This window comes from Cuculus canorus, chromosome 5, assembly GCF_017976375.1.
Source record: "Cuculus canorus isolate bCucCan1 chromosome 5, bCucCan1.pri, whole genome shotgun sequence".
Lineage (NCBI taxonomy): Eukaryota > Metazoa > Chordata > Aves > Cuculiformes > Cuculidae > Cuculus > Cuculus canorus.
In genome coordinates this window covers 14519564-14542729 of record NC_071405.1, presented here as the reverse complement: position 1 = coordinate 14542729, position 23166 = coordinate 14519564, and the positions used below count along the sequence as shown (strand labels likewise).

Sequence of the window (23166 nt, the reverse complement as noted above, 5' to 3'; positions counted from 1 at the left end):
CACTGCATCTCCTTTGATTGGCAGGATGTCCTTAGCTCTGTCATGGTGGGCTGGGGGCATTCAGCATCACAGCAAAGCCTTCACACACTCCTTGGCAGGTCTTGAATCAGCTTCTGAGAACAAATGCCAGTCCTCAGCCCCGGCTATTCCTATGGCAACACAGCAAAATCTGTGGGGCCAGATTGCTTATTCTTTGAAGGTGAGTAAAAAGAAAATGAATAAAACAATCACCAAAGCAAGTAACAAGTTAACAACATACAATTTCAAGCCAGCTAATGGAAAAGAAAAGAGTGGCATTTGTAAGCGATGTGCGTCCTGCTGATCTTTTGTAAAGCCAGCTGTGAAACGTAGCTGTGATGTCTGTTTATAGCTAAGCGTGCAGGCTTCCAGATGTGTAAGTGTAAAGCCTGCAGACATCAAAAGGACTAACATTCAAAACCATTACCTGAACACTACCTTTATATATTTCAAAGGGAAAACACCTGAACTTTCCCTGTAATCACTATCTTGCAACACGCCTTTAATGAACCAGCTAGTACAAGATCATTGTGTCAGACAAATAAAGACAGTGTTGGCATTTTATTTTCTTCTACTAGGACTTCCTTATGTCCCTAGGATGCCTCACAGCCCTGTTGTTCATGTGAGTGATTGAATAGGATTATGCAGCAACACTGAGTGGGAAAAGGCAGACTCAGCAAAGCCATCGAGAGGTATGATGGGCAAAACCTGTGGTCGTAAACTGGAGATGTTGGAAGATGGCCAGCACTCAAATCTCGGGATAAGGGGAAACATGAGCTGATAACCCCCTCAGAAGTGCATTTGCTATTTTGTGATTTGGTTACTTTGCTTTCTGGGGCTTAAGAAGTTGTCTCTTAGCTCAGTATATTTGAAGGTGCCATGACAGTGACAAATGAGACTTAGTAAATTGACAACAAAGAGATGATTACTTTATTAACTAATTAATGCATGATTGCTTATTTAAACAGCAGGCAGTGGACACTGTCTAATATGAATCTAAGATTGTGACAGGTAGCCATTGCAAAGAGAAAAACTGTTGAACTTTCTGCATTTAGGATGTCCACGTACATGATATTTCCTACCCTTTTCAGTAAGCAGCTCCCTAATTCACACCCTGGCATTTCTGCTCCTTGGATGAATAACCAACACACTCAAAAATGACTCAGGAGTTTGCTTCTAAAGCATTCCTGATCAACTGTCCAAATGAACAATATTTTCCCCCTGCAGTGTTCACTGAAAATTATTTGGCAATTACATTCATAGTGTATTCTGTGGATAAAAAAATAAGAATGGATACCTCTTTGTTAATTTATCCACCTTTTCCTTTGTTACACTACTGTGGCAGGGTCTCAAGACAGGTCATAGGTTTTCTGTAGACAAAAGGTTTAAAACTCATATGAGTCACACTGTTTAAAAAAAGTATTAAGGAAATATCTCATCCCGTGATCCCATGGATGAGAAATTAATTTCAGAATTAGCTCCTACTTGTTGTATTGCATTCCAGATAGCAGGTTCATTGTTTAAACTCTGATTATGTCTTCTATAGTCCTGGAAAAATCTGTGAACTCTAAGCCAGCCGTAAGCAGAAGCATCTGTTTACAGCTCCACAAGATTTCTGAGATATGTTACCTGCCTTATTTCACTATTGTGACATTGTACAATTTGCAGTTTTCTGGATGGGAAAATTAGCATTTTCTCAAGGGGAAACTCAGGGCAGTTTGCCACAGACTTCATCCCTTTTGATCCAAGTTTAGTTTTTTATCTAACAGACTACTTTGCATAGCCACCTTGGTAGCTTTCCCACAAGTAAATAAGAAGCTGATGATAATCCCCTCCATAATTCCTTAGACCTGCACTTCAGAAACCTGAGAACAAAGAGTTAGAAATCACCTTGTAAATAGACATCAGCACACACCAAGGGCAGGCAGACTGATGTAAAAGCTCAGGTGCAAGAATTCATTGCAGTTTGGTTCACACTCTTAATTTCATTAGCCTAAGCTGGCAGGGCAGTGAATTAGGATATGGAGAACACAGCCAAAGCATCTAACATGCATAATAAAACATTACCATGTTTTCTGCTGAGCAAATAAATAAAAGCTATAGGTGAGCTCATCAAATACGATGTCAAGATTTGGAGTTACTGGACCTGCTGTCAGTCAGGCACAGAAAAAAATACTTTAGGAAAAAAAAGATGGTATGAGTATCATGAATTGTCCCAAAATTGTCCCTAGATGCTGAGGACCTAGAAACCACACTAAACATATTTCAAGGGGATTTCTTTAGGTGGGGTCTAATCTAGTTCCATGGACTGAACAGCCATTAGCTGCTAACAGCATGTGGGGGACTTCTTTGAGCACATGTTCAGGTTTAGTTTAACCCAAAGTGTACTCAATCCACATGATCTGATAGCACTTACTCAAAAAAGCAAATTTAAGCTCAGAAAGGAAGGAAATTGGTTTTCCTTCAAACCATTTCTCTTGACTTAAGCTAAGCTGCTGCCATTACTAGGCCATTTTTCTACTGATATACTGCACAACAAAAAAAAGAATCTAGTGATTTGCATCCATTTGCTTCTAAATCGCCATAGCAAATTAATGGAAGATAATGTATACAGGCATGTACATCCACAAGCAGAAAACATGCCTGCAAAGTACCTATATGCGATAAAATGCCTTTGGCCATCTGCTCCTTTTTCCCAAGACCAAGGCAGCATTTGTAGCATCCTCACTCTTACAACCAGCAGTGCTGCTGAAGGACTGAATTTTAGCTCCCACTGGCAGCCAGCAGACGTGAGACAGGATTACAAGGTCACTGGCTACATTGCAAGGGTCAGGGCAATCTCCCTCCACCGACTATCAACGCACACTGGTGAAGATGCTCACAGACACAAGCAGCTCTCCCACCATGGCCTCAAAGGAAGGGCCCACAAAACAAAATTATTGCCAGTCTTGTCATGATATTTCCAGTTTCTTTGCTTTACTCAGTTTAATTTATAACACAGAATTGTAGAATCATAGAGTGGTTTGGGTGGGAAGTGACTTTAAAGCCCATTCAATTCCAACCCCCTTGCCATGGGGGCATCTTCCACTGGATCAGGATGCTCAAAGCCCCATGCAACCTGGACTTCAGCACTCTGGGGATGGGGCAGTCACAACCTCTCCAGCGACCTGTGCCAGAGCCTCATCACCCTCACAAGACAAAATTTCTTCCTCCTATCTGATTCTTTTAGCCTAACACCATTATCCCTCATCCAATCACTGCATTCTCTGCTAAGTACCTCTTCCCATCTTTCTTGTAGCCCCTTCAGGTACTGGAAGGCTGCTCTAAAGTCTCCCCGGAGCCTTCTCTTCTCTAGGCTGAACAACCCAAACTCTCTCAGCCTGTCCTCGTAGGGGAGTGAGTGCCATGGAGTTGATCTGGTTTCAGGGGGCTGTAAAGTAATGTCCTGTAGTTGTTCACATGAGCTGTTAAGTGGAAGCAGCCGATCTGCCCTTTCCTGTGAGGATTAGTCCAGAGAAATGAAAGGTTATTTCTTTTCCATTGCTTCTTTGGTCCTTACCTTTTATTTTTCAATCAACACCATCATGAGTAGTAAAACAAGCTTATTTTTTTATTGTCATGTAACTTATTTTTTAGGGGCTGGGGAGGTGGCTAAAAACTCTCCATAGCTCAGAGTTAATATCAAAAATATATAAATGCAATCTCATAAAATATTTAAGTTCTAAGCATTCTGTGAAAGCTAGGGGAAGAGGAAATGTTTAGCTCTATACAACCAGACGCTGCTTGGCTCATAAACGGACCCACAGTAGCCTATTTAAAGAACATTGCAAACACTTTGGACAATGTGCATTTTATTAGGAAAAGGAAGCATTGGGGAATCAACTGTAATATACACAGCAGGAAAAAGTAAACGCATTAACTGACTTTAATGCGGATAAAAATGGTGGAGCAGGGAGAAATTCTGTTTCAGAAAGGTCATTCATTTGCCTCCACATTCCTTCCCCACATTTGCATGCTGTTCACTGGATTCATCAAAGGTCTTCATTATTCCCTCTTGGCAGCATAAAACAATCACTTTCAGATATAATGACCTAATTACTCAAACAAGACAAATTAAGAACAAAAAATAGCAGTTATTTACTTCAGATGTTAGCATTTAGCAGCTCTTCAGAAGAGATTAAGAGGACTTGTAGCATCTATTTAAAATGTGAGATCCAGTATCACCTAACAGGGTGGGGTTTGATGATCAAAATCTCTGCTGATGATCCTCTCCCAGGCAGCACCAACTCACACTCCTCTGTCCTACTAACCAGGTCACCATGAACAGCCGCAGGACAAGGATGTTTTCACTGTTTCTCCCCTACCTTCCCCACGGTCAACCCCAGAGCCAGCCAGGGGGCTTTTGGTGACACTTGGACCTCTAAGCAGCCAGAGAAGACTCAACAACCAAACTTCACCTTTAAAAGATATTTCCGCTCCTTCTAAAACCTTATTCTCCTGCCCAAGCAGCACAAAGAGCAGATGGAACAAGGGAAAAATCCAGACTGAACATTTTTAAATTAATGTAGGAGCAGGATGATTTATGTTCAGATTTGCTATGCCTAAAAAAAAAAAAGAGATGGTTCAAAAGATGGAATATTATGAGTTCTTGTTTATTTCGTGATGTCCCATAAGATGGTATAGTAGTAATGATGTAATTGCAGTAAGTAAAAGTCATAGGCAATGACTCATTTAGAGCTCACATGATTCCAGAAAAAAGTAGATGCTGGTTTTATTATGATGCTTATCAGTGCTGTGTCATGCACGGAATTATATTGATTGTCTCAATTAAAAAGAGTTGACTCTGGGGGCAATATACAAAGCATGAACTTTTGAGCCTCTCCACTCTTTCCGCTACAGAGATGTATTTTATTTGCTGTCCCAGCACCTCGGCAAGTGTGGAATACCTGTCCTCGTATTTTTCCAGAGTAGCTTGCCTACCAGTCCACCTGACCGCTTTGGCAGTGTTAGTAAATGTTCGCAAATATTACATAGCATTTTCCTTGAGCCTGTTATATTTGCGTTAATACTCATCATTTCAGAAAGATCTAGCTCATTTCCTAATTACTAAGCATTTCACACTTGGATGGCAAATGAAAGTCTCAAGCCCCAGTGGGATCGTATGTGTCTGACCCACAAATAATTGTTTGACATCAGAAGGTTTATTATCTCCTAGCAGGAATGAGAAGCATATTTTTTAATAGGTTCCCCACCCTGGGCAGTGCAAGCCTTCCTTTGATGAGTGTCGCTATGGTAATTGATGTTAATGAGCAGCAAGCCAAGGAGAAACACTGGGTCACCAGGTAGGAAGCCCCCCAAGAGATAATCTAATTACTCTCCAAAACAAATTACTTTCAACCAAAACAAATTACTTTCAATCACTCTGCAACAGATAAGATCAGTGGAGGGAGCTCAAAGCTGATGACAGCTGGAGACCAAGGCTTCACGAGTTTATGGATTGATCGCTTTTCTCTTTGGTCCGTTTTGTTGAATGACAATGGAGTGACAGAAAACTGGAGCCAAGAACTGAGCTGCCTTTCATTTCATTCAGTTGAATGCAGAGGACCTGCCAACTTGATGCTATTTGCTGTGTGGCTCATTGATCTGAAATTGGAAAAGCCATAACCATGCGTGTTCACATCTGTAACGGAAGGAAAACTCTCTAGGAACAACATGCAGGCTGGGAGACTCTAAAATCCACTCATTGTGCACCATTATGCTGGGAAGCAGGAGGGTAAACGTGACATTATTATTTATTTGTGCATAAAACGTGAGAGAAAATGAAGCCTTCGTTCTTATGAGGCCTTAACAGCGCTAAACCATAAATGTTGGTTGGTGCTCTAATAATTCACTACCAAGGATTGTTGCCAAATATCTGACTGCTCCCACCGAAGTAAATGATTTTTTTCCTTGGAAGGCAGAATTGGACCTTGGCTCCTTTTCTTAACAAAGTAGTAACAATATTGTTCTGAACATTAAATTATTTTTAATAATAATCAGTATTTTATGATGAAGTCAGACTGAAATACAAACTACCCATGACAAACCACTGCATTAATCGAATAGTAAGATCTGTTTCAGTGCAAAGTGGTGACTAGAAATCATAACTGAAAGTCTTACTTAATGACAGTGAAGAAGGAACAGAGGTAGCAAGGGTTATAAATTACCAGGAAAAGCCATAGTGATATGTCTGTCACTACCTTTCTAAGGAGATTAAGAGTTAAAATGCAGCTCTAAAGAAACATAAGTCAGGCAGTTAGGTGAGGGGTAAATGATTAATTAATGATTTTTTTCTGTCACTGCTATTAGCTACTATGGTGTGAAGGGTTGTCATTGTTGTTTGTGAGTGTGCTGGAGGAAAAAGTGTGTTTTGGAAATGGGATAATGGCATTGCCACTTGCGAGATGAGTAGGAAGGTTTTGTGTAGGGCCCTTTTATAGTTCTGTTGCTTTTTATTTTGCTAGTATTGGTTAGTTCCTTCTACAATAGTATACAATCAATGGCATATCTGCCTAACCAATCCAAATCGTGCTGGCGGCAACATGCAACCTATTAGTTAAGAGAATGGCCAAAGGGTCATCTATTGCCTGGCAATAGGAGCTCTTCTGCGGAAGAAGGCTACAGTAACAGGGATCAGTAGCTGTTTTGTTGCAGGCTTTATCTGCTAGGGACCTCTGATAAAGAGTAATATACAGATCTCGATGAGCCTTCACTATCAAATGAAACCTTGGTGGCCCACACAGAGCTACGAGAGGGAATCCTGCCTCACTCTGGAAATCTTCTGAAACAAGTTAAATTCAGAATTAATTATCTTTACAATTCCCTTTGCAAAATGAGTGCCTAGATCAATAGGTCCATATTCAAAATTATATGAACTGGAGACCAATCCATATGAAAGAGGCACCATGACTCCACTTTTTCAGCATTAGCACTTTTGTCTACTTGTTCACTTCAAGAACTGAGGTATCCCAGCCTCTTGCCATGCAAGGATCTTCCTTGTACCTCCAGCCATGAAAGCAGTAGAGGCAATACGGCTTTCACTTTTGGTCTGTAATATTTAAGGAACCTTCCTGGAAAACCAGGAAACTTTAAAATAATTGAAGGCACATGTAAAATAAAAACATTTGGGGGTTAGAGATGGTAAACTAGAATCCTCCTGACCGTTATAGGTCTGAGCACAGTTGTAAATATACATAAATGGAACACTGAGTTTAATTCTGCTTCTTACATCATGTCAAGGTACACAACATAATGCCATAGCCAGATGGTGAAGGATTTTAGATTCCATTTAATATTTTCTGTGATGTTTAGATAAATAAACCCTTTGTTTTAATGCAGATATTTCACTTTTCAGTGGTGTTTCAGGTCTCATATTGAAAGAAGTTATTTAATTAATCTGAATTACTTTGGAATAAGACATCCATTACCTACTCCTTTTGTCACTAGTCAGATGTGTAAAACCTAAGTAAACTTTTGAAAGCCCATCAGGGTTTTTTTCCATGCTGATTTGTTCTGCTTCTCTTACTTTCAAATGGCCTTTTAATTGGCCATTAAAGTGGGAAATTATGGCTGATTAGGATCAATCCAAATGCAATGTTTTGGATGGACAAGCTATTTGAGTACCATTCTTTTAGATCCCATGTTATTTCTGCTTTGTCAAGTAAAGGTCACTTTTAGCCGCATTGGCAGGGTGCTTAAGTAACCTTTGCCCTTCAATTCTTGACCCCAAATATCCCATAGCAATGTTTCATGGTAGCAAACACGACTAGTTAAGAAGTGACTTGGTTTCCTGATTCATGGCAAGTTGTGGAGCTACTCCATGGCTGTGATATAGGCTTCCTCCCAGCAGAAAATGTTTTCCTATGACCTCCGAGTGGAAGAATAGCCATTGATAAACTTAATCTCTTGCCTCTCAAGCCAAGCCACTGCCAAAACTTTCAGCATGACCGTCTCTTATGTTAGCGGTTGAGTCTGGGGGTCTTATGAAGCGAAAGGCAAGTTGTCATCACACTTTTTAAAATCCAAGTGAAGTAACTCCATTTTGGAGGAGCTGTGTAAGAATTGTATCTCTTTTAAGATATTTCTCCTGGGTTTTAGGTCCAGGCTATGGGCTGGGGTGAAAGGCAGACTTCTATTGATTCAGCTGAATGACTTTGCTTTCCAGAAGCTGAGGATGTGCCTGTTTAGAATGAAATATTCTAAACAGCCTTAAATGATGCCATTAGGAAACTTTGGAGTTTTTAAAATTTACATTTGTTCACACGTGTTTTGTAAAGGGCTTCATTGTTTCAGTACGAGTCCTTCCTGCAATATAATAATCAAAAAAGTGGTGAGAGTAGGTGAATAAGCACTTTTGAACTGAAATGACACATTCACCCACATTCAGTAATCATTTACACCTCTATAATAGTTTATGCAGTTCTATTGGTGAATTGCAATTCCAAGTAATGATAAGCAGAGAGCGCAGCATGAAATAATAGGCAGCAAGAAAACTGTAAGCCTTAGCTGGCTTTCTTAACTCCTTTTCTACATATTTCACTCTACAACATGGTAAATTGTTGTGATGTGTTCAGCACAGACCTCAGACTCCTTTTTATCTGATACTGGTAAAGTGTTCAAAGCCTAAATCCGAAACCTCCACAGCTATCCATGCTGGAATATAAAAAGAAGTTTCCCCAGACATATATAATTCCTATTTTTCACATCCTTTAGTCTTAACAGAACTGAGCAACATGGAACTAACCTGTGCAGGGAGAATCATAAGCCAGACGCTTCTCCACCTCTGTCTTACAAGAGACTCACTGTGCCAAGTATCTTCAAGCCTCATGTATATATCGGCAAGTATAGGATTCTCATAGAAAAAAAAAAAGGAGTGACAGCTTCATCAACCGTGGCTTGACTAGAAACCTTCCACAACTTTTAGAAAAGCACAGCAGTGACTTAACAACCTTCTAGCAAATAAAGAATGGAGGTCTCTTGCCCTGAAGCAGCTTAGAGCCCTCACACCTTCCTCAAGAGAGCACAAGTAGTTTGAGGTGACAGAAGCTGTGAGGAAATCTAGCTCTTAGCACAACGGCTTAAATAGATGTTGGTTCCACTGACTCTATGACTCAATTATATGGGATCCTCCTGAGACAGCTGCAGTATGTGACTTTTGTATGCTTTAAAGCTTCAGATTAACATCTCATACCTTACCTTTATCACAGAGTCATAGAATAGTTCGGGTTGGAAGGGACCTTAAAGATCATCCAGTTCCAACCCCCCTGTCATGGGCAGGAACACGTCCCACTGGATTAGGCACACTGGGAACACGTCCCACTGGGCAGACACAACTTCCTTGGGCAACCTGTGCCAGTGCCTCACCACTCTCGTTTACAGGCTATCAGAGACAGCTGTAGGGTAGCCTGATCCTCAACATAACTCAAGCTGTAACAATTCTCCCATAGGTTCTTTCATTTAGGCTATTTGAAACTGAGGAGAGTTTTGTGAGCTTCAGAGTAAGACCTAATCAGAAGGTATCAGCAGACCATGAAAGCTTCAAGTCAATTCCAGCCAAAGTATTGCTCTCAGGAATGCATTGATTGATAGCAATAGTTGAGAAAGAACTAGATGAGAGAATGGTGAGAGATACTTGAAATTAGTTGTCTGGCTGTTCATTGGAAAGAACTGGCGACTACAAATTACAGTAGCAGCGATCTGTCTAGCGTGTTGGCCTTCTTTAGCAGAGCAGTTTTAGAAGAGGAACCCCCGCAGAAGCTGATCATTTGTAGAACCTTTTAAGTATCTCATGCCTTTGGATCCTATTAATTCACTGGGGACTGTTATATTGTATTATTATCTGGGGAGAGCCTCTGTGAATGTTTATTCCATCGTATGACATCCTGTCAGTGGGCGCACACAGCGGGAGCTGTGGAATCTCAATTCTGCACTCATTCACAGCCCAGGGAGAAATATTGTCACCTTTATGCCTCTTGGATTGCAGAAGCAGCTGGGAAGCAGACCAGTCCTTGACATATGGTGGAGTAACCTCTCCTTCTTAGGTAGGTTTTTTAACTTGCGCTGTGCTGATAAGGCTCTTTATAGAACAACCCCGTGCTCGAATAACTGCATATCACAGTGTACTGTATCTTCACCTCTGCCTTCCCTTATTTGCCTGACATACTCATCTCCACCAGAAGCAAAAGAAAGGACTAGACTGTTCCGCTGGCTCTCTGCCAGAGGGGAAATCAAGGCTTTCTTTTTGCTGTCACTTCTGGGATGACATGCAGGACTACAGCAGAAATCAGAAACCAAAGGCATTAGCACTAACAACTCCAGCTCTGCCTGGGACCTTACTTCCCTCAGAGTATTTTCAGCCTCTGTAATTCTCCCACTTCCGACTTCAGAGATAAGGGAAAAAGACTTACAAAGCATTTCTCAAAAGTAGCATCAAATCACATTCATGTGATGCCTACACCCAAATCTGTGGGAGATCCCAGAGATACCCCAAAGAAAGCAGAAATTCTTCGAAGTTTCTCTATAATTTCACTCTTTCTGCATCAATTTCCGTAGTCAAAGCTTTCACTGCAGTATTCTGAATTTATTCTACTATTGAGCAGACGTCTCTTCATCCTAAACACATAAAGTTCCTCACATTTTGACCCCCATGTGGCCTTGGGTGAGTCACCTTTGTAATTTTTCCTTTGATGTCCACCACAAGGTAGCTTGCTATGACCACCTTCTACTTATGGGTGGCATCATGCTCTATTTCTGATCATTGCTTGTAGCAACCTTCCTTGGTTTCATTTCAGTTTCTTCCAATGATGTTACTGCCTAGTAAGGCACAAGCCTTCTGTTATCTTTTTGGCATGCTCCAGGATCACTGGATATTTGACTTTTAAATATAGGTAGTTATGTTCTTCCATAAACCCATTCAGTTCATTTTTAGTGTTACAGAAAGCTGAAATTCTTGTTCTGTAGAAATTACATTGGGACATTGCAAAGTGCAGTGGAAATAAATGATTCATTACAACAGGTGAAAATGCTTATGCAGTTGTGTATTTATTTGGTCAGGGGGTATTTTTATTCTACAAGAATTTCCTCCTGGGTTGTTGGGTTTTTTCCTGTCTCTATAAAAGCAGAAAGTCATATACTAGCAGGTTTCCCCATTGAAAGCTCTATTTACACAGGCAGCAGATCCAGGACAGGAAGTGATGGTGTGTTTCATCCCATAACACATTTGTTCTGCAAACAATTTTTTTTGTGCAATACATTTGTAGAAACAGGTAAAGACATGTCTTTCTATTGAACTTTGGTAAAAAGATCCAAATAAATGATAAAGTTCAGTGACACGGATAGGATAGTTAATCATCTAGGCTTTATTTCACAGAGACATTAAAGAAATAGGCACTTTCAGAGGCCTACAAGAAAGCTGGGGAGGGACTGTTCACAAAGGTTTGTAGTGCTAGGACAAGGGGCAATGGGTATGAACTGGAGAGGGGCAGACTTAGACTGGACATAAGGAGGAATTTCTTCACTATGAGGGTGGTGAGGCACTGGCACAGGTTGCCCAGGGAAGCTGTAGCTGCCCCATCCCTGGAGGTGTTCAAGGCCAGGCTGGATGGGGCCTTGGGCAGCCTGATCCAGTGAGAGGTGTCCCTGCCCATGGCAGGGGAGTTGGGACTGGATGATCTCTAAGATCCCTTCTAACCCAAACTATTCTATGATTCTATGATTTAACCCATATCTCTCAAACAGCTGGTTTGAGATAGGATTGGTACTACCCAGTCTAGAGAAGTACTTGGAGGCACTCACCACTGTCGCTGACTACAGAGGAATGAACCTTTAAACATAGTCCATATAACATCAGCAACCATAACAATGAAAATAATTTTTAAAAACTCTCCATCATTGTTAGGAAATTCTCACATATAGCCAGCTTTTTCACTGATTTGAAATATCACTTAAGCACAAATTGTTTGCTCTTCCCACCTCAATTTTTGATTTTCACAAGAGAATAATAATACTGTCAAAATGGATTAATAAGTTCCAAGCATAAATTCTTGGCCACTTCAAACAAGTTTGACTTCTTGATGAACAAAACAAATACTTATGACCGTGAATATTATTAACATTACAGAATAGCAGTGATGGCAATCATAAAATAGCACCTATTTCCTGAGATGCATAACAAAATGAACTGAAAAAGCCTTTCAGATTCATTCCAGACCATAACCTCTGTGTGTGGTGGGTGCTCGATACCTTGAAGAATGCACATGCAGCCAGGATGAGTTACATGCACAACTGCTGTGGGGCCCAGGGTTGCAGGGCAGTGAACTGCCTTTGTAGAAGTCATGTAATAACATTACAGAATTCTGTAGAGGAGTGAAAAAAAAAAATGAAGGTCTCGGATGCCTTAGTGCTATTTACTGGATTTATAACATTGTGAACTTGTGTGATGTTTGAAAGGCCAGCATTTCTCAAATCGGCCCATGGTTTGGAGGATGCAGCAGGAGACACCTGAAAGTGAAGCAGTCCTGATTTTTATTAATTATTCATCAACCACGCAGAGAAAACTGGGAGCCTTTTTGGGTACCTCAAGCTGACTATGAATAAAAAACAACAGCTCAAGGCAGTCAAAATTAGTAGTTACTTGTGAAATAGTTGGTGACATAGAATCACTTGCTTCAGGGAGCTTGGGCTGCATGACCCTGATCATTCAAACACTGATTGATAGATGTGATTAATCGCAGTATAATTCAGTGCAGACGATAAAAAGGGTAAGCATGGTTCAAGGCCACCACCCTGCAAGACTCTGTATTTTTGCATGACCTCGTCTGTGTGCACAACCTCACTCAGTTAAAATTGCTTGTAAAGTTATTTGTCTGAGGGTTTACAGGAGGGATGTGCAAGAGTACAGACAAAAGGATGAAAGCAAACAGGATGAAAGTAAAAGGGTAGCAAAACACCAAACCAGCATTTGAAGCTGATAGGAAGTTGGTTGTCCTGAGAAGTTGCTGGGGGCATGGGGTTATGTTTTACCCCATCATTATTTAAGGTGTCCTGTGAGGGAAGGATTTTTTTCTTTATCAAATCCCATCAGTACCCATTTTCCCTCTTGAGAGCTGAGAAAATTCCTTTAATGCTCAGTTTGAACGGGCAGCAGAAAAGTTAGCAGCAATCCCTTAAAATGCATCTGAGATGCAAAAAGGATGGAACAAACCAAAATGTGTGTGACTGCTTCTTTCCACCTCTAAGCAAGGTCCCGGGGAGGAGCCTGCATGGAAAAAGTCATAGAATCATAGAATCGTTAGGGTTGGAAGGGACCTTAAAGATCATCTAGTTCCAATCCCCCTGCCATGGGTAGGGACATCGCATAGGATAGAAAATAGATCTGTTTGATGCTCAGATTGGGCCAGTGCCCAACAATACAGTTTTACCACTCACTCTTCGTTTTTTCCCCAATGTCTTTGTACAGATGGGGTCGAAAAAGAGCCGGGCAGCCCTCCAAGCAGCATCTCCCCGCAGCCAGCCCGCATCCCAGGTCCCAGGCTCCATCTAGTGAAAGAGCCCGGGATGGCTGGGTGGCAATAAAGATTCAGAGGCGCTGTATCGTGCCGTACCGTGCCATACCGGGCCAGAGCGGGCCGTATAGGACCGCCCCGTTGCGGGGTCCCGTTCACCAAGCGCTCCCCCCGCGGCAGCCCCTGCCCTGCGAGGTGACCGGAGCTTTGCGAGCCTGGGTTCTGCTCTTCCCGAAGCCAATTCCCATTTTCCAGGTTATCCAAGCCTTCCCCGGAGGCACAGCTCTTTCTTTCTGAAAAGGGAAATGAAGAATGGGTAAGGGTTGAGGCAGGAGCTGAGCTGTGAGCAGCAGCACCCCCGGGTTGGCTTCCTCACCACCTCACAGCCCCTGGATAGGGGCTGGTTTACACCTGCACACTCCCGGTCCTCTCACCTCGGCGCAGGAGCAGCAGGACCCGCAGTGCCCCCCATCCCATCCCCTTGGGCAGGACTGGCAGTGCCTCCCATCCCATTCCATCCCATCGCATCTCATTCCATCTCATCACATCCCCTCGAGGCAGGACAGGCAGTGTCTCCCATCGCATCCCATTGCTTCCCATTGCATCCCATCGCACCCCCTCGGGGCACGAGCGCCAGGACAGGCAGTGCCTCCCATCCCATCCCCTTGAGCAGGACTGGCAGTGCCTCCCATTGTATTCCATCCCATTGCATCTCATTCCATCTCATCACATCCCCTCGAGGTAGGACTGGCAGTGCCTCCCATCGCATCCCATCGCTTCCTATCGCATCCCATTGCATCCCATCGCATCCCATCGGGGCAGGAATGCCAGGACCGGCAGTGCCTCCCATCCCATCGCATCCCACTGCTTCCCATTGCATCCCATCGCATCCCATCAGGGCAGGAATGCCAGGACAGGCAGTGCCTCCCCTCCCATCCCATCGCTTCCTGTTGCATCCCATTGCTTCCCATTGCATCCCATCAGGGCAGGAATGCCAGGACCGGCAGTGCCTCCCATCCCACCCCATCCCCTCCCCTCGGGGCAGGAGCGCCAGGACAGGCGGTGCCTCCCATCCCATCCCCTTGGGCAGGACTGGCAGTGCCTCTCATCGCATCCCATCGGGGCAGGAGTGCCAGGACCGGCAGTGCCTCCCATCCCATCCTATCCCAATCCATCCCATCCCATCCCATCCCCTTGGGCAGGACTGGCAGTGCCTCCTATCGTACATCGCATCTCATTCCATCCCATCGCATCCCCTCGAGGCAGGACTGGCAGTGCTTCCCATCGCATCCCATTGCTTCCTATCGCTTCCCATTGCATCTCATCCCATCGGGGCAGGAGGGCCAGGACCGGCAGTGCCTCCCACCCCACGGCATCCCCTCGGGGATCGCGGCAGAAGCGCAGCCGTCGCCTCGGGCAAAACCCCGCAGGTGCGGGTGGGGAGGGAGCGACTCGAGGACGTCCCCTGCGAAATGATGTCACCCGATCAATATTGCCGGGGGAAGGCGGGGGGGGGGGGAAGAGAGAGAGGGGAGTGACCGATTCCGCCCCATTCCCTCTATGAAACAGGTTCTATCTCGGATGCCGCCGAATCGATCGGGCTGATAAGGACAGGCCATAAAAGGCAGGGGCGTTGGGCTTCCCCGCGCTCCATCCCCGCGGAGCCCGGAGCGCAGCCATGGGGCCGCCGCCCGCCGCCCTGCCGCTCCTGCTGGCCGCCGCCGCCGCCGCCGCCGCCGCCGCCGCCGCCGCCGCCGCCGCCGTGTCGCTGCCCGATGCCGGCCCTCACGTTAACTACGGCTGGGGGGAACCCATCCGGCTGCGGCACCTCTACACCGCCAGCAAGCACGGGCTCTTCAGCTGCTTCCTGCGCATCGGCGGGGACGGCAGGGTGGATGCTGCCGGGAGCCAGAGCCCGCAGAGTGAGTACCGGGGGTGCTGCTGCTGCAGCTAGAGGGGTATTTCTGGTTTCACCTAAAGCAGAGCGAAGTTTCATCAAAGTAATTGTGTTTTCTGAAAGCTAGTTATCGCCCTGATAACAAGTTTTCTTTCAAGCAGTATTTTTCCTGTATTTCAAGCAGTGTATTTCCAGTATTTCCACATACTGTTTGTTCTTATGACAATTCTAATGTCTTCTGTTCAGCACAGATCATCCTTCACGCATACGTTCTCTTCTGTAATCTTATAACAATTCTAATGTCTTCGGTTCAGCACAGATCGTACTTCACACACTCGTCTTTTTCTGTGATCTTATAATAATTCTAATGTCTTATGTCCAGCACAGATCATACTTCGCACTTAACGTCTTCTTCTGTAATCTTATAACGATTATAACATCTTTTGTTCAGCACAGATCATACTTCACACAGGTGTCTTCTTCTGTAATCACAGAATCATAGAATCATAGAATCATAGAATCATAGAATAGTTTGGGTTGGAAGGGACCTTAAAGATCATGCAGTTCCAACGCCCCTGCAGGCACACGTAATATGAAGGTTTGAAGCATATTCTCTAGGTAAACAAGCTCTGCAATACTTAAAAAAGGAGGGTAACAGATTATCCTACCCACCAAATCAATGAATAAGGACTAGTCCTTAGATTAGATATTTCAGTTATATTGACATGGATTGCAATTCGTTTAGACCAGATATGCCTGGTTCTTCTCCATATATATATGACTTATGAGATTAATCATCTCTGTTTTCAGTCTTCTCTAACCCAAAGGCAAGGTCAAGCAGAGAGCTGGAGCCAGCTCTAAACCAGCAAGAGATTTGAGTGTTGTGAAGTTCATAATAACATTCAAATTAGACCTTGGAAAGAGAATATGCATAAGATTTATGTGTATGCAGGGAAGTCATCCAGAGGGACCTGGACTGACCGGAGAAGTGGGCCTCTGAGAACCTCATGAGGTTCAACAAGGCCATGCGTAAGGTCCTGCACCTGGGTCGGGGCAATCCCTGTTTTCAGTACACGATGGGGAATGATGTGATTGAGAGCAGCCCTGCAGAGGAGGTCTTAGGGGTGCTGGTTGATGAGAAGCTCAACATGAGCCGTCAGTGTGTGCTTGTAGCCCAGAAGGCCAACCATATCCTGGGCTGCTTCAAAAGAAGCGTGGCCAGCAGGGCGAGGGAAGTGATTCTGCCCCTCTATTCCTCTCTTGTGAGACCTCATCTGGAGTATGTGTCCAGTTCTGGAATTCTCAACATAAGAAGGAGCTGTTGGAACGGATCCAGAGGAGGGCTACAAAGATGGCTGGAGGGCTGGAGCACCTTTCCTACAAGGACAGGTTGAAAAAGTTGGGGTTGTTCAGCCTGGAGAAGAGAAGACTCAGAGGAGATCTTATAGCAACCTTTCAGTATCTGAAGGGGGCCTACAAGAAAGCTGGAGAGGGGCTGTTCATAAAGGCTTATGGGGATAGGACCAGGGAGAATGGGTATAAACTGGGAAGGGGCAGATTTAGACTGGACATTAGGAAGAATTTCTTCACTATGAGACTGGTGAGACACTGGCACAGGTTGCCCAGGGAGGTTGTGGCTGCCCCATCCCTGGAAGTGTTCAAGGCCAGATTCCCTTGGGCAGCCTGATCCAGTGGGAGGTGTTCCTGCCCATGGCAGGGGGGTTGGAACTGGATGATCTTTAAGGTCCCTTCCAACCTTAATGATTCTATGATTCTATGAAGTGAGGAATACATTCTGTCCCCAGCTCTTGTCTTGCTGCACACAACTGATGGAAATCACCCTCCTCCCCTGTTTCCCAGCTCTGATAAAGTGTGCTTGCTTTCTAAAGCTCCAAAATGAGTCTTAGAGAGTTTACTTGCTGGCATTTTTGGTATCATCAGGATGATGGTACTGGAGCTGGATGGGATGGAGACATGGACATAACACCGCTCTTGCCCCACAGGTCTGCTGGAGATCCGTGCTGTAGCGGTGCGCACCGTGGCCATCAAAGGCGTGCGGAGCTCCCGGTACCTCTGCATGGACGAAGCAGGGCGGCTGCATGGGCAGGTGAGATGTCATGGTCCTGGACCCCAATTCCCAAAATCTGTGCTCCGGGCTTGCCTTTTCCCGGAAAGCTTTCTGTGCAGGCGAGACCAAAGGGCTTGGCATAGTTTTCTTTATTGCTGCGGTTGGTGATGGGTTAACAAAGCTTTCATGTCTGTGTCCCACCACCACCCCATTCACCCCCCACCACTCCCGTCTCTATAGGACTGCTGATTCTTCCCTGAAAGGCATCAGGATTAGTAGAATTGAGCAACAAATGTCATTTAGAATACAAAGTGCATGTTACCTGCCAGGATATACTGAAAACGCAGTCCAGAGCAAAATTGATATTATGTTTGAAAAGCCTAATTAGGGCAGAAATAGATTAAATCGGGCTATAGAATCAGTATAATTTCTCACAATTCAGGTCAAGTATTCTGAAAAAAATCCCAACCAAACATCAAGATTATTGCTTTGGAAAGAGGGTGGCAGGCAGATGATTGCCATGCAAACAAGTTCCAGAAACACAGGGTTGACATCTCAAAGGCAGTACTAGACAGAAACAGGATTTCCAGGGGAGAAAGGACTCTTCTCCACTGCCTCCCTTCAGTGCCACAATAACAGCCCACCTGTGGCACTCCAGGAGGCTGAGGAGTTGAGTGACCCCCTGACACTACTTTGTTAGGTCATGTTTTTTCCTTAGGTATGCCAGCGTATCAGCTAGTCATTATCAGCAGTGTGAGCTTGTTTTTTTTAAGCCACATCAATAAGTTGCCAACTCTAGGATAGGAAGGGTCAGATTCAGATTCGATCTGTGTGGAACTGCTTTACAGGAGCCTGAGTTTCACAGAGCGACAGCTTTTTATTGTGCTGTAGTAAAGATACAGCTTGAGTCTGCTTTGATTACTCCAGCAAAATTTCTGCTGATTTCAATCAGTTGAGGACTTGGCCCATTCTCAAGGCTCCCAGTATCTTTAATAAGAGCAATACTGTTGCTGTGATGTTTTTGAATGCGTACATAACATAGGATTAAGTCAGTCTTTCTGGATTTCCCTGCTTTTCTGGGCTAGAATCAATCGATGCTGTGATAAGGTGCATAGATTCAGACGATATGGTAGGTCAATTATTAGCCTGGTGTTTTAATGTATATCCAAAGCAAAATGATCAATGAAAACAAAGAGGAGCCCGGATCCTGCTCCCAGCGGAGCTGCTGGCTGGACTTTAGCTGTCATAGAATTTTAAAAGAGCTTTTGTATAGCAGCATTTTGAAGGCAAATGCATATCCCTTGACTGACACTGGCTTTGTTGGTGATAGTATGAATTGCAGGGTGTTTTTTTCTGAGAATACAATGACATGTAGCCAGGCTGTCACGTCTATATGTTGTGCATACCTGCTGTCACCTCTCTGCTAACAGTCCTGGCAGGCAGCTCTGCAGGCAATTCTTTGCCTTATCAGTGCTACGCTGGGAAGTGGAAGAATGAAAGGGCAAATACAGTGCCTGGGGACTAAACTCAGCAACCAACTGCACTCCTTAAACATGCCCTCTTTTAACACTGGAAAACTGGTGGCTAGGCTTGATTTTTGAAGATGCAGTGTGCCATAGTCTGTAGTTTAGGGGGGAATCTAACTGCAGAATATACTGACGTACTATAAATGCCTCTTGTGAAAAAAAAAAACAATCTGTAAATACTTAAAGTGCATCTGATACTTGTTTAAAAAAATACAGTAGAGACAATCCAAATGAAATTAAGAAGGAACAATTATAGTTGAGATGTAGGGCACAATCAATAGCTGTTACTTGCAATACACACTTCTCAGGAAGCTCTTTTATTTCATCATCCTTGTTAGTGAGGCTGAGCACTCATAGAAATAAGGACGGCTAACAATTCAGTCATAAATTTGTATGATAGACATGAATTGTCCTGAGATATAATGTTTGTAGAAGGATAAATATTGGGTAATTTTATTTGGAGAAAATGCATGTTTTTAAATTACTTGATTCCTTTTAAAAGTGCTTTTAAAAGGCAACAAAATGGATACATCTAATTGCGCTCCATATTATTGAGGGTGTTTGAGAAAAGGCTGAAGAGTATCAAATATGTTCTCTACTCAGACAGGCAGAACATTCATGTAAGGAGACTTTTATCAATGCAGGCTGAGACACAATCAGCAATTGTCTTCTATTGACCGTGAGTTCAGTCACCTGTAGTGGCAGAACCTGAAATAGCACTGGAGTTGTAAGAAATACAGGGCTTGTGTAAGGATCTGGAAGATCTGAACGGGTGATAAAAAATCCTAATATACTACCTGTACAGCATGTCACAATATCTGTAATTCTACAGATTCACGCCTAAGAAAACACACTATACAAAATTTTAACTTGCACTGTTATTAATTTGACAGTTCTAACTAATGTGTAATGAGAAAATAACAATGCGTTAACCAATCTTTTGTAATTTCAGTAAATGCTGAATAGAAAGCCCAGCAGTTACCTTTTTAGTATCATTTTACTCTTTGGACACGTTTGTGGAAGTGCTATCTTTGACTGCACTGCCTTTCAGCAGACCCGATCCTGAGCCCTTGCACAGGCAAATCTCTAGTACTAAAGACAGAGTTTTATACCTGAGTATTGTTTGGTCAGGGCTCATGATTGCAGTTAGGTACTATCAACTATTAAGGACAGTTTATCTAAACGAGCACTGTCATCTGAGATTCTTTTTTACTGTGCTCAGGACAGGACAAGCGTGATAGCTTTGGAGAAGCCCACATTCAGGATTCAAAGCTCATTTAATGTGGTGGACATGTATTAACTTCAGGAGTTATGGATTAGGTCTTTTAATGGCCTCATAAACAAAAATGCTTGCCGTGTGCAATATGAGGAGCTCTGGTGGGATGGGATAGGATGGGATAGGATAGGATAGGGTATTTCAGTTGGGAGGGACGTCCAACTGTCATCTAGTCCAACTGCCTGACCACTTCAAGGGGCTTCAGGGCGCTTTGTCTCAGTGGCTGCAGTCCATCATTGGAAGAGCAGTCACCAGAGCTATGAGTTCCACCTGCATCCCTGCAGCAGCCAAGCAGAAGGGCAGCAGGCAGCTCACCAACATGGATCTGGCAGCAGGGTTCTCAAGGTGGGCCAAAGTGGGGCACCCATGTCAAGCCAGTAGGACATCCTCATGACAGCAGAGGCAGAAAGGGATGGTTGCATTAAAGGTTTATGTTGTGTTTGAACACAATGAATCTGATGGGTGTATTTGTAATTCTCATTACTCCTTGCTATTCAGCTCAGGTATTCCACTGAGGATTGTTCCTTCGAAGAGGAGATTCGTCCAGATGGCTACAATGTATATAAATCAAAAAAATATGGAATATCGGTGTCTTTGAGTAGCGCCAAGCAAAGACAACAGTTCAAAGGAAAAGATTTTCTCCCGCTATCTCACTTCTTACCTATGATCAACACTGTGCCCGTGGAGTCAACAGACTTTGGTGAATACAGTGATTACAGCCAGGACTTTGAAACAGAGGTGTACTCCTCACCTCTTGAAACAGACAGCATGGATCCTTTTGGCATCACCTCTAAACTGTCGCCGGTGAAGAGCCCCAGCTTTCAGAAATGACTCTAATCACACACACACACATAAAGAAATATTGCAGATTACTGCAGGGTTTTTTAGCTTTTTATGTAGTGATATTTTGAACTTTTTTGTATGGAGCCAGCTTTTCCTTGCAATGTGTTGTACCTGTAAGAGATGAGTGAGTGCCTAGGGTCTATTCTGTAGTGTAAAGAATTGCCTATCTCTACTTTTATTTGGAAAAGAAAGATTAAATAAGAAAAGCTTAACAGCTCCGTCAGAGTTCCTCCATTACTGTGATGATGATAAAGTAATTATCATTTTTCTACATCAACTTCATTGCCACATACGTTCACCTATTATTTCTGCTCGTAGAAGCAAATGTAGAAAACTTTTTTTCCTCTTCATTAGGACCAGTGGACAAAAATTTGGAAGAAAACACAATTAAGGAAAACCTAGCAAATGTGGTTACATGAAGTAGAGTTAACACTGTTTCTTGAAAAGCTGCTGACAATGCCCTGGGAAAACTTTCTATTGAAAGTATACCACTGAAAAAACAATTCTGCTTGTATATTGTGCTTTTTCTTCCCTTAGGAAATAAGGGAAGAAAGGGAAAATTTCTTCCTTCCTTTATTACTAAAGGGTACTTTGGAAAACTGGATCTTTGATTTCTTTTATAGGCTAATTTATGTTCACTGTGGCATCAACATCATCCCGCAGAGAGTTCTTGTCAACATTAGTGAGAATTCTGTGTGTGGTTGGAAGAATGCACATTTACGTTTATCAGGTAGGGGAATGAGCAGTTCGAATTGGTGTTTATATTAAGATTCTTGTGTAAGCACGCATATTATTAGGAAACAGAGAGAAAGACTGAAAATGGATGATGTATAGGTCAAATCAGTTGCAAACCAGGATTTTGTATTTAACTTCTAACCATCAGACACTCCTTCAAGTGCCTTCCAGGCTTGATTCTGCATCTGTGGGAATCAATGGAGAGACAGGTTATTGACTTCAATGCAGAATTGGGTCAGCCACACCATTCATGCATGAACAGACTGAGTACCTTGTGGCCCAAATGTGAATGTTCCGTGTCTTCAGTTCTGTTCCCCTATTGTAACAATCTGACAATGGAATAATCAAGCTTAAACCAAAGAAAAAAAAGCCACCAGCAATGTGAGAAAAGGGTTCAGGGATTCTATTTGTTTTTGAAGGTTCATTTATGATAGAGATTTCTACACAGAAAAAGCTCTACTGGAAATACTGGTATTCTTCTGACCTAGCACTTCATTGCCAATGCAATATTTATAATTAAGTTATTGAATACATACATCTGTTTATTTTGTTACTGTTATTTATGCTCAAAATTCTATTTATATAGTCCTGAAGGTTTTTTAGTTGTAACAGATTTTGTCAAGTTTTGTAATCATGAAATTTTAGCAAACGATAGCTTTATAAATTTCTGTGCATTATCAGTAGTGTAATGTGTACATTTGCAATAAAGAAAGAATCATCTTCAACACAGAAATTTGGCTTGCTCTTTTGTCACTCCTTTAGTCTAGAGATTTCAAGGGGCTTTAGCAAACCATGGCATCTGGCTCTGCAGCAGCTGTCTGAAGATGAATTCTCTCGTGAATATAGTACACCCCTGGAGGTGTTCAAGGCCAGGCTGGATGGGGCCTTGGGCAGCCTGATCCAGTGGGAGGTGTCCCTGCCCATGGCAGGGGGTTGGAGCTGCATGATCTTTAAGGTCCCTTCCAACCCAAACTACTCTACGATTCTATGATTCTGATGTAGTTGAGGTGCAGCAGACAAGGACGCGGAGAGACAAAGGATTTTCCCCAAAGCTATGCGGTGAGTGCCAAGGCTGGAATTCGACTCTGTCTGCTGGCAGTTATAGAGGAGCTCCACTTGAAAGTACAAGTTTAAGAACAGCAGCTCTGTTATAGAAGGGTTTTGGAAACAGCTCATTAAATTTTAACCTTGGGATACATGAAGGTCATTCTGCCTAGTCCTAAGTTATTATCCTCTTGATACAACAAATGAGTGAAGCTCAA

General features: G+C 43.3%; 1 protein-coding gene across 1 annotated transcript; it reads left to right on the top strand.

Moving 5' to 3' along the window:
- The first annotated feature begins 5307 nt into the window (after window positions 1–5307).
- Window positions 5308–22492, top strand: FGF19 (fibroblast growth factor 19). Its single transcript, XM_009564562.2, has 5 exons — window positions 5308–5360; window positions 13514–13754; window positions 15301–15481; window positions 17460–17563; window positions 20825–22492. Exons 1-5 carry the CDS (start codon window positions 5308–5310, stop codon window positions 21155–21157), a joined length of 912 nt encoding a protein of 303 aa, XP_009562857.2. The 3' UTR covers window positions 21158–22492.
- The last annotated feature ends 674 nt before the right edge of the window (window positions 22493–23166 follow it).